Here is a 12,896-nt window from a genome sequence, read left to right as displayed (position 1 = left end):
TGCCATAAAGCATTTACAGATAGCACAAAACCTGGTTATAAGAAGACTATTTAAGATTTAATGGTATATTAGAACAACAGACATGCACAGAGATCAAAGGATCGCCTTAGTAAAAAAATACATCATGGACAGAGCCCTAAAATTATTCACAACAGTTGATACGCTGCCCAGCCCCGCCCTAACAAACCTTAAGTCCACCTCAGGACCCACAGGAATATATGCTGACCTACGGTCCGTCATCTATTAAACGATAAATAAACGATATGAATTCTAGTATAGTTAATGCTTAGTGTGGGGTAGGGATAAGCACCCGGTCACAAAAGAGTAAAGAGTAAAACCACAACAACAACAAAATTATTAACTTGATTCTTGATTCTTCTTCTTCTTGAGTTAGTGCTATTACGCACTTTTACTCTATAATGGCTGGGGGACTTATCTCTACCCCACACTAGGCTTTAACTAGGCTAAAAAAAGAAATCATATCATTTATTTGTCTATTAGTTGATGACAGACCTTAAATCAGCATATCTTCCTGAGAGTCTAGAAGTGGACTTGAGGATTGTTAGGGCGGGGTTAATAGCGTATCAAGTTTAGTGAATAATTTTAGAGCTCTGAAAATGATTAACAGTGCATGTTTAAGTTTAATTTTTCTATTTGACAGTGACATTAACCTGTCAATTTTTTGATATATTCTACAATAAATTTGATTTCATTGCAATTACACTATAAATATGTGTAAAAATAGATATGTGAGACTATTGAATATTGTTATATATAGGAATTTTAAATTATAATTATTATATTTCAACTTTAATTTAAACTTTCATTTTTATAAACGAAACCCGTTTACATTCGAAGCTAGGAAAAATGCTAAAAAATTGACTTAAAGAGGTTATTCATTTCAATTTTACTGCTTACTAGAGCAACTTAAGGCAGTAACTAAGCCCAAGTAGCTACATTGACTATATTGGCTACATTTGAAATAAAAGAAAAATTCATTAAATAGTGTTGACCTTGACTATTAGTGTTTAATAAGCCAAGTTAATAACATAAATTAACTACTTCGCACGCTTGAACAGCGAAAGAATTTGTAATTTGCCTCAAACCGAGACTTGCCACACTTTTCCAACAAATTTTCGTATCTTTCAGTAATCAAAATTGTAATTGTGGCGTTTGTACATGCAAAATTTGTTAACTATTTGTTGTGTTAAATTACTTTAAAGATATTTTTGATTTTATAAAAATCAATCAAGATTTTGAAATGATTGAAATGTGTGGCAATTGCACCAAAATGACAAGTCAAGCGAAACCAGTCAAATTTCAAAAATACTAATAAAAACATTTTAATAATTTAAAAAAAAAAAATATTAAAAATAAATATACAAAGTAATGTTGATATAATTTAAATTCTTTATATAATTATCACATGATGTGTATATCAATATTTGCAATTTCAAATTTAATTCCAATTAATATGAATACAACAGAACATAATTATATGCTTCAATTTATTGGCTGGAACTCAGGCTGGCGTTATTTTCCGGCTTAGAAATCGCTAAACGTGGGCTTCATTATTTTGTTTATTATTGCTAATAATTTAATTTTATGAACTCATATTTGTTTTTTAAGCTTTGTATCTTTGTATCTGCAGTTAAATCAAGCTAGAAGTACTTCAATTTTTTCTTGTTTTTGTAGGTGTTGTAATCATTTTGTATTCATTGTATTCATTATTGAAGTCTAGGTATTGCAAAAAATTGGCGCTTCAATGGTCTTACGCGAAATAAAAATATTTACATTATATGCTGAAATATATATTATATATAGATATTTCCTTGATTTTCTTTATTTATGAATATTTTATGTAAATTTTTTTACAACATAAAATGTTATTAAAAATTTATAGCTTTTATTATAGTAGAAACGTTCTTAAAGGCAGTAGAGTCGTCTTTTTAGTGCATAAATATTTTATAAAAAAATTACAGATTAAAAATATATTAAAATGTAGAAAGCGATGTACACTTCATATATATATAGACATACACATATATATTTACATATAAAATAATTATGTTTGTATTTACCGTACACACCTTAAAAGCAATTATATTAAAAATACACGCAGAAAGCCTTACTATTTGTAATTGGCAGTTCTCCAAGTTATGGCAGTACTAATAAATATATATAAATATATATATAAATATATACCAGTTATATAGAATTCACTTTTTCTATGAAGTCAGGTGTAACATATTACTATTAAAAGCTTCGTCTATTTTTAATGTCATTTAAAAAACCATTAAATTGTACTCCTAGTTTTTTGTTTCGCTGCATACATCCAACAATCTTATTTTGACCCCAATAGAAAGCATCAAAAATAAAAATAAATAAATGAAATAATGAATTTCACTACTCCAAAAAATGATGAGATTATAAGTCTTTCTGAAGAGAGGGTGTTTTAGTCCACATATTACATATTAATATGTTGTGGAGTCTGGAGCACAGCAGGCTGACGGCGGAAGATTTGACAAGTGCATAAAGAATTCTACCTACTCACCACAGAAAGAAAAAAAAAAGAAAAAGAAATAAAATCGAAAAGAAAAACCAATTTCCAATCTTATTTTGACGGCAGTAGAAAGCATTATAAATAAATATATGAATTTCACTACTCCAAAAAATTATGAGATTATAAACATTTCTGAAGAGGGCGTGTTTTAGTCCGCATATTACATATTAATATGTAATGAAATCAAGTGGCACACCAGGTTGACGACGGTCGATTTGTCAAGCGCATAAAGTATTCCACCTACTCACCACAAAAAAAGGACAAAAAATAAACAAAAATTTTGATCTAAACCGGTTAGCTGACAACAGTTTTATTTGGGTTCTTGATCATAGAAGATTGAATAAAATAAAAAAGCAGACGATTTGGCTTTGGCTAACTCTAGTTGTATCCGTAGGGTTTCCGGTTTATGTTCCTCTAGAGATCGTTAGGCAATATACTTATCTCAATTTTCTTTAGCTTATCAATAACAAATGGAAGACACTTAGGTCATATGTAGCTTTCCGGTTAACATGATGCTCTTATAACAAGTCTAGACCTTGAGAACTTATTAAAGCGGTCCGTGAAAATACTGCAACCCTTCCTGAAGTTCTGATGACTGGTGTATAGGAACGCACGAAGAGAAATTGCAAATTCCTTTTAACATTCATTATAAAAGGTGAGGAAATTTGAATGAAAAAGAAATTAAGCATTTTTTTGACTTTGGTCTCCAAAAAAATAGACTTTTAAGTAAGTATTTTTTGACAGTTTGTCAGAATGCTCATCGGTATGAACAAAAGATCTATTATTTTATCTAAATAAGATTTAGTTAAATCATACCGATTTAGTTAGTCTTTTTATATTAAATTTGATTTAAACATCAGATATGATCTTAGTAACTATTTTAATTAATTGAAACTATCTGCGCCCCGTCCTGGTTTCTTGTTTAGATGAACATAGTCGAATTGGTATTAAGCTTCTCTTCCAAATCTCTCCTTCCTGATTACTAGAATTCATTCATTCCGAAGAGGAGATTTTAGTGAAGAAGAACCAGGTGACCAACGATTTGGGGGTTCTCAGTAACTGGCGACAGCAAGCAACTAATCGGACTCGCTGGCGGAGCCTATTTGAAGCGACCCAGAACTTCTCACGTCTGTAAGGGCCAACTAATTAAGTAAGTAAAATTACTAAATGTGTATTAGATAAAATCTTGAAAAGACTATATATCTTGAAATAATTGTAAATAAAGGTCCTGTTTACATCGCTTAGCGATTTTTGGAATAAAGTTAATCATATATACTTATATTGTTTTTGATAAGTAAAAAATTTTTATTTGTTCCACATTTTTTTTATATCATAAAATTTTATTTATAATTTTTTTTCTTTTCGTTAAATAAGCACACACACTTCTTTTTTTACAAATCATTTAAAATTGTTTAATATTATAATATATATTATATATAAAGATATATATATCTTGATAATAGTTAAAGAAAACTTTTAAAAATTTGATTTAATAAAAAAGAATAGATATATTAAAAAGTAATGTGTAGGAATTGTTGCAACAATTTTTATATCACAAGAGAAATCGAAGTATCAAAATTATTTAGGAAATAGATATTAGATATTAGAGATAAAATGAAATAAAAGTCTAAATGAGAGATAGTTAATTTGAGAATATTAAAGAATAATTAAAAGAGAAAATGAAAGTATTTGTGGGAGTAGAAAAGATCGCGATCTTAAAATAGTAGAAAGTATATAGCGGCAGTTACGTTACATGAGAGTATGTGAAATTCTTGAGTATCGACTACATTACAAAATAAAATTAAAAAACACAAAAGCAAAAAGAAAATAATAAAAGGAAAAAATAAAAACAATTTAAAATTTCAATCTATCTCTCTCACACACTAAACAAGATACTAAATTATTATTCTAGACCTTGTTGAAGCTGTAGGTAAAACCGTCAGGTGTGCGATTAAGTGACAATTTACCGGGTGGTGAGAAACGATGTGGATTGGGTGTGGTGTGTTGGTAGTGCTGTTGTTGTTGTGGTTGTTGTTGCTGTGGTTGGTAGTGATTATATTGTTGTTGTGGTGGATTATAGGCAGGCTGTGGTGGTGGATTATAGGTAGGTGCTGGTGGACGATATTGTGGTTGTGGTGCTGGCTGATATGCTGGCTGTTGATTTTGACCAAAACCAGGATCATTGTAACGTGGATCATATGAGCCATCATCGTAGTCATTATTACCGCCGCGATAGGCGTTATGTGACGGTGGCTGATATTGAGGTTGTGGTGCATATCCAGGCTGTGGTATGGGCTGTGGTGGTGCTGGTGGGGCAACAGGTAAATGTTCACCAGCAGCTTGGAAGCTGTAAAGAGTAAACAAATTATTGTATTTTTAATAAATAATTGAAAGTAAAAAATTATATAAAGCTATGACACTTATGAAATCAGTAACACTATTTTATAACAAAAACAATATTAATTAAGCGTTAAAAATTCAATTTTGGCTTAAATGACAACATTTATTTATTTTGCCTCTACTATTGGAATTTAAAACCCCACAGAGATAGTTTGACATGTTTTCCTATTTAATCTCAAATGCTTGCAGCTGTTGTCGTTTGGAATTCGGTCAGTAGCACCCCAGCACCGGTTTGGGTGTTGGCGACAGCCAGTCACGTTTCAATATTTTTTCTTCACTACTATGTTGTCATAATGGCACAGTACTAGCATTGTTGCAACATATATAATTTGCTTGCATGTTGCAGCAATGCTTTCTTAAGCTTTGTCTTGTGTGCAACTCTACAGCTTTGGCTTGCACCGCCTACACTTACCCGTGTTTGCCTGCCGTGTACGAAATCGTACGTCTTTGGCCAGTAGGATCTACGTAACTGTAGCTGCCATGACGTGTACCATCCGCGTCGGTTTCTTCTTTGAAATTAATGCCATCCTCCTGTTCGTAGGCAGCTCCAAATTTTCCATCACCTGAGAGATAGCGTTGTTCGCTAATAATTGCCGCCGTTTGCGGATTTTGATGATAGTGTTGACTGGCAGCGAAAGCCACTAAAGTTGTAACTACTAACTGTAATGTTAAAAAAGGAGATAAAATTAAAAATTTGAAGTAGTTAGAATATGAATAATATATAATACCCTAACGTTAATTGTTGCATTATGAAAACAATAAATAAGTAATTACATATATTTATATCTAGTCATTATATTTCATTTATTACATACAGAACAATACCAAATACCCTTAAAATGCTATTAGATATTTTAATAATTTCCAATTATTTATTTAATCATTTAGTTAATAATATTCAATACATAATACCAATATCATTTAATTCATGTAAAAAAAACGCTTTAATCAAAAACCGAATATTTTTAATATTAATTATTTTGCCGAAAATGACTCGTCTTATGACGGTACGAAACTATTTAAAAGTTAGAGAGGTTCGTATAGAAATAAAGAGAGAACAACAAAAATTTTAGTTTATTTATTGAAATTTTGCTGACCATAAAACTGAATTCGTTCAAACTACATATCCTACTATTTGATTAGTGAGATTGCAAGGGTACTATAATATTTATTATGACTTATCACTGCTTGATGAATTTTGTATTCCCAGCCATTGTTGAAAAAACGGTCGGAATTCATTAAGACGGCATTAATTTACTCTCAAAGCGTTAGGCAAGACTTTATGTCTTGGCCCAGCAAAGTTCATGAAACCTTGATAAAGAAGTTTCGCTGAATTCAGTGCGTAATCCTGACATTGGATGGAAGAATGATTGTTCGTTGCCGTCTTTTTGATGGGTATACAATTATTTTTTAAAAAGACCTACAAACATCAGCTGCATCAATGTTTTGTGCATTTCTTTACATATTAGCCAATTTCACAATTTTAAAATTCCAATATATCTTTTTTAAATCTACGTCAATTGAAGTCAGTAGTTTTTAATTTTATGAGTATATAACTAATCTTTTTTTTTTTAATAAAGTCTTAATATTATATGATGCATGGATGTATGTGAACACATATTTATTTCTATTAAAGTCTATATATAGGTAAAATATAATACGATATTCTATTTTCCATACAATTTTGTTACTCATATTTTCTAATATTTTTACTGAAAAGTTATTACTAGTCAAGTTGAAAAGATACTGTCACAAGGTAATTAAAGTTCTGCGTTAAAAGGCTTTACCAGAAGACATCGTCAAACAAGATTTATAGAAGTCTAAATAAGTTGAAAATATAAATCATGTCTCTTTTTAATACTAGATAGTCAGTTGAAAAATAATATTTCTGACAACCGGAGAAAGGATAAAATGTCTTTCTCCAATACTAAATCAACTAAATAATGAATTGAAAAATTATTTCATGGGGGGTTCCTCTTCAATACTTAAAATACTAGATATTGAATTGAAAATGGATATTTTTGGTATATCCAAATAAATAACCGAAGAAAGTATAAAACATGCGTCTTTAATACTTTCTAAACTAGATGGTGACTTGATATTTTGTTTGCACCTAAATAAACCAAAATAGCATTATATATGTTTTCCAGAAAACTCAGAGGTCAAAGTAATTCAAAATTTTAGATTATATGACATAGTGTGACATAATAATGACCAGTATCAGTAAATGATCAGTAAATGCTTGCATTATATTTCGCTATGGAATAAAGTTCTCAAATCGGGTCTGACCTATTTTGGGTGGAAAATTCCGTTAGAATGTCGCAAAATGAATTGTATATACACACTTTAACATTGACATGTGGGGATGGGTATATGGGTAAATTGAAGTTCCGCAGAATTATAGCCGGATCTTCGCAACATCTGTTCTCGTGGCACTTGCCTTGTAAATATTACTCAGATTAGTAAAGTTTTTTGGTACACTCTATTTTTTTATGTTTAATTCCAAGATTTTTTTGCCAGAAAAATCAATATTTTTTTAAAATATTATATTATATTATAAAATAGAAAAAAAATACCGCAACTAAACTATTAAACTAAAATGGAGTATTAAATTGGAATGTGAAAAATGAAGTCGTTGAATTAGTATTTACATTTACTATATAAATGACAATACATTGTTTTTAGAAGGGTTCGAATAGTAATTAAAACACAACAACAAAAATTTAGTTAATTAGAAAAAATTTAAATATTTTATTTTTTTATAAATAAATAAATTAAAATAAAATAAAATAAAAAAAATAAAATGAAATAAAATAAAAGAAAATAAAAAATAAATAAAATGAAATAAAATAAAATAAAATGAAATAAAATAAAATGTAATATAATAAAATAAAATAAAATAAAATAAAATGACAATAAATAAATGACAAATTTGCCTTTTTCATAAGATCACTGATGATGAATACTTAGTAATACTTGAAACAGTGTTGTATGGTCAGTCAAATTTCAATTAACTAAATTGTTGTTGTTGTCTTTTTATTACTATTCGAACCCTTATAATAACTTCTTTTCTTCATAAGACGCGTCATATTCGACAAAAAAATTAACATCATATATTTTTCTATATATGAAGTACCTGGCCTTAAACGAACAACTTGTGATTTAGTAAAAATTTTTTTATTAAAATTGGTTGATTATATATTTAGAATAAAGTGAGGTGAAAAAGCAACAATTTGCATAGTATAAAACTTAATTCCCTAGTGTAAACGAGGACTGTTCCAAAATGGAAGTACTCAAATGTTTTATTAAAAATTAAATTTATAATCTACATATAATTTATATATAATAGAAGATTTTTTAAAATATATGTTCACATATTTTACTCTAAGTCAAGTATCAAGTATATTAATTATTGTAAAAACGTTTATAGTATTTAATTAAATATTTTAACATCACTTTAAAATTGCTTATAAAGACGTCACAAAAATTAAAAAATCTCAAAATGTGTTAACTCTTGACTCTGTCTCCGACTCAATAAAAAGTTCAACATTATAGACTTTAATCTTTAATTTGTCATTTTAGTTTTTATTCCCAGAAGCACATTGACTCTTAATTTGAGAAGAACACTGATGTCTTTCATTTTTTTTTGTTTTTTTTGATAATAAAGATACTTAAAAACTCACAAAGCGGAACATATTTTTTGTGTTGTAGTTCGTTGGGCGGGGCGGGTATATCCTTCAAGCGACAATGTAAACTGCTCTCTGCGAATCGCGACCAATTAAAGATATTTTTTTGAATTTCGTAGCCTTTACGTTTTGTCCGTTGAAAAGGATTTTATTAATTTAGTAGGCGCACGTGGCTCTTAACCGAAACGTTGCGTATCGGGGAGGATTTGTTTCTTGAAACCGACGGCGACAAATTTATAAATGAACTGTCTTCCGCAGTGACATGGCTTAGACTTTTATAGCGAACGGCGGAAAACCTTGGTTAAGTCTGCATTTGTGTGTATTAAGCTCGGCTCTTTTCAATCAGATTATTGTTGCGCTTTAGCCTAACAATGTTGCTATTTTGTGGCTTTACTATCGGTTAATGTAGTTGTGTAGTTTGCTTGATTGAAATAGCATATAAACAGCATATATAAATATATAATTTATTAACAACAACAAAATTTTACTTTTTACTTAGCAGTTAAGTGCTCTAATAAGTCAACTTTAGATACAGCCAAGTATCTGTGAAATGCTCGTATTAGTGCTGTTACTTTTGTTGTTGGCTGTAACCGGGCGTTGGTAATCCACTCATTCACACAGTCACTTGCTCTTTCAAAACTCGTTAAACGCTTTAAGAATTTTTTTCTAATATTTATAATAATAATATATAATATATGTTTATATATACATAAATATAATATATAAACTCATATTTATTTAACTCGGTTAGAGTTTCATTTTCTTCTCTTTGTTGTTGCTGTTGTAGTTGTTGTTGTTTGTTGATTGTTTCTGTTATTTAAATTTATAAAGAACTTGGATCAAGTAAATAAATTGTCTAAGTGGCCACAATTAAGCTTCGTTATATAATAATTGACATTTGTTCGAGTGGTGGAAATGCCTGGCATAATTATGTTCTTACTTCAGAAGTCTCAGAAGTCGCAGATCACATCTTTCTCAAGACAAAATCGCTGTTGTGATAGGAAACTGCCTTCACATGTGATTTTGTTTTCATTACAAAATAATTGTACAATGAAATAATTTATCGTTTTTAATGTTTATTACAAATAACTAATAATGTAATAACAAAAATGTAACAATAATTTTGCACACTTTATGCTTAATTATCGCTAATTGCTTTGCTAATTTTTATAATTCATTTTTTTTTTTTATTTTCAAGAGTTGTTCAAACAATTGTGTTAACACTCGTATATGTAATATATTTTGAAAGAATTTATTTTTTTATTTTAAATTTATTAATAAAATAATTTACTTCATTTTTAATTATAAAATATTTTTATAATATAGAAATAGGATGCCTAACGGATGTCATTGTTTGTTGATGATATCATTTGGAATATTATAATTGAGTTATAAATACTTTTTGTTGATTAATAATAATATCAAAAATTTTTTTGGGTTGGTTATATATAATTTATAATTCATTAACATATTTTTTTTATAAAGAGTTTTTCGAAAAGTAGTGAACTACAACAAAAAAATTTTTTTTTATATTATTTTTATTAATTGAATTCTTGGCTGACTATACAACTACTTCGAGTATGGCCAAACACCCATTATCAGTGATCTTGGAATTAATTCTCCTATTTAATTATTCGTAAATAATTTTTTGTACCTGCAAGTACCAGGAATCGAACTCATGCCCTGCTAAATTTGAAGCTCAGAGTCAGCGCTCTTTAACCAACTGAACCAAAACTGTACTTGAGTTTTATGTTCACACACTTTTCTGGAGTTTTCTTACTTTGCTATGAAAATTGTATTAACAAATTCACTTGCTGTGTTTATATTAGAACGAAATTATAAACCAGCTGTAGTATAATTGAATTAATTAATTATATATTCTTATTTTTAATTGTTAAATTTCAATACTATTCTGTTTGTATTTTTTTTAATTAATTTTATCTATTTTATATCTAGCCTACGGATCTGAACTCTGGGGCTGCACGTCTGAGTCAAAAGGGAAAAATAGCAATATTAATAGCAATAAATTAAATGAGAGTCTTCAATTAAAACTGACATAATTGTAGATGAGAATTTAGCAATTATAAATAGAACTTCTTACTTATTTTAAATTGTTGCAAATGTCATAACATGATAAACTAAGTTTAGTAATATATATATAACTTGATAACTATTATAAGATATTTCATAGTGAATAATAAAAATAAAAACGTTGCAGATTATGCAATGATCTCTAGAACAACACATGAAAGCATTTTAAGTCTAACAAAATTTATATTCGGAACATAGTGGGTAATGTGATGAATATATTTAAGTACATGGTTGGTTGGTTGCAGTGGCAGGTCATACGATAACTTCAAATGTACCTCAATTAGCGATTTTTCGCCGTTTTGTTACCACATTCCTCGCAAGAACCCTAGTATAGAAGAGTAGAGACTAAATCCATCCCACTGAATTTATGTAATTTAATAGGTCTTTCATCTTCACCATTGAGCAAAAAATTTAAGTACATATTTGGATAAAATTTCAACGGGCAGATAATACGAGTACAGTATCTGGGTACACGAAACTCGATTGTTATGGTCACTTTAGATTTTTCAGAACATGAAATGCAAGATAAGTTAATATTGTAGACTGAAAAAGACAAAAAATTACCTCTACATGTCTGGAAGGATATTCAATTACAATAAAAATGTATGGGCACACAACAGGTATTAATATAAATAAAATTTAAACTTCATATTTTAGAAGTTCACTCTATTTTTGTCATTTAATAATTTACTATAGTCTTATCTCTAATCATGAAAATAAAAGTGATGAAAGTTAGTAGGTAGTTCAGATTTAGTTCATTTCTTTGAGTTAACTATTTAAAGTGATATTATATTTTAACATAAAAATAAAAATAAAATCTTCTGAAAATTATGAAATATAGTAATTATTTGGAAGTAGGGACTCGTATAAATATTGGCAAACTTTAACAAGCTCTTACTTTACTATTTTATTTTGCCTAAACTATACTTGGTATCGCAATTAGTAAACTCAATAAAGTTTACGAGAGAAAAACTCAATAAAGCTGGTTGAAAGGTATACAATATATCTATGGCTTTTATGGTATGACTTTAAATTACGTCAAAATATGCAAAGTCATTCTGAAGTTGGTTTTTAATTATATGCAGATTAAAAACTTGACTGACTGAGTGCCATAAATATATATGCCGCTCTATTTACTCTATATATTTGCTCACTATATCTCATATATCTATTTTAATATAATAAAGTCTTATAAACTCTATTTATATTTATTAATAAATATTTATATATTTATATACTTTAATATATTAGCATTAGTAGAGTTTCTTAGTAGAATTTGATCCAATGGAATAAAAATTGTTTGCTTTGAAAGCCAACTTAATATTAAACCCTTTCATTGCAATCAACTACTTCTCGAATTGAACTTACAAATAAATTATTTGATTATAACAAAAAAAAAAAATACTAATGTAGGTGGATATTTTATTTTTTTATTATATATTACATATACACCCACCAATACATATAGGTTATAATATACAATAATGAGCTTTTAGTAACTAAAAAATAAATGTGCATATTAACATTTATGGCTAACAAAGCGATACTAATAAAGACAATATTAAGCGATAAAAGATACTTTTCGTTCTGGTTGTGTGTGTTGATAAATTTTATTGAACTTTTTGCATTGTAAAATGCACTTTACACAAATATGTAATACTGCACATACTACACAGTCGTATAATATTCATTTTATGAAGCGGAGAATTTGCGCGCTGGACAACAAACCGCAAACAGTGGACTGCGGACTGGGGATTGCGGACTGAGGACTGCGGACCACACCAAAGTACCTGCACCAATAAAATTCAAGATTTAAATCATGTTTCGGTGTTACATTTAAACTGTGAATAATGCAATCCATACTTGAGCAAAATTTTATGTTAACAGTGAATTACACTTTACCAGCGATCTTTCTGCTTTGCCTAAGACCGTCGCTTAGTTTGCAAAGCACAGAGCTATCTATCTGGCTTCGAATAGGTCTTGGCTTGCAGTGCATTTGTTGTAATTACAATTTTATCTTTGTTTCAGTTTTGAGAAAACTACAAGTTCCACCGCACCGTCAAGTCAGAGTAGTTTGATGCTTGTAATTTGGGTTTGGTTCGGAATTCTGCTTAAAAAATGTCTGCAGTTCAAAATTTAAATGATTACCTCTGCTT

General features: G+C 28.9%; 1 protein-coding gene across 1 annotated transcript; it reads right to left on the bottom strand.

Moving 5' to 3' along the window:
* Window positions 1-3,922: 3,922 nt before the first annotated feature.
* LOC119684636 (proline-rich extensin-like protein EPR1) lies at window positions 3,923-8,913 on the bottom strand. Its single transcript, XM_038098716.1, has 3 exons — window positions 8,647-8,913; window positions 5,376-5,623; window positions 3,923-4,910 (listed from the first exon to the last, which is right to left on the bottom strand). Exons 1-3 carry the CDS (start codon window positions 8,656-8,658, stop codon window positions 4,472-4,474), a joined length of 699 nt encoding a protein of 232 aa, XP_037954644.1. The 5' UTR covers window positions 8,659-8,913; the 3' UTR covers window positions 3,923-4,471.
* Between the last annotated feature and the right edge of the window lie 3,983 nt (window positions 8,914-12,896).

This window comes from Teleopsis dalmanni, chromosome 2, assembly GCF_002237135.1.
Source record: "Teleopsis dalmanni isolate 2A chromosome 2, ASM223713v2, whole genome shotgun sequence".
Taxonomy (NCBI): domain Eukaryota; kingdom Metazoa; phylum Arthropoda; class Insecta; order Diptera; family Diopsidae; genus Teleopsis; species Teleopsis dalmanni.
Note: the sequence above shows the minus strand (reverse complement) of the source record. Positions and strands in the feature narration are given on the sequence as shown.

Coding starts and splice junctions, on each gene's coding strand:
- LOC119684636 (XM_038098716.1), bottom strand. Junction 4,911..5,375: donor TACACGGCAGGCAAACACGG/GTAAGTGTAGGC, acceptor TACTCTTTACAG/CTTCCAAGCTGCTGGTGAAC.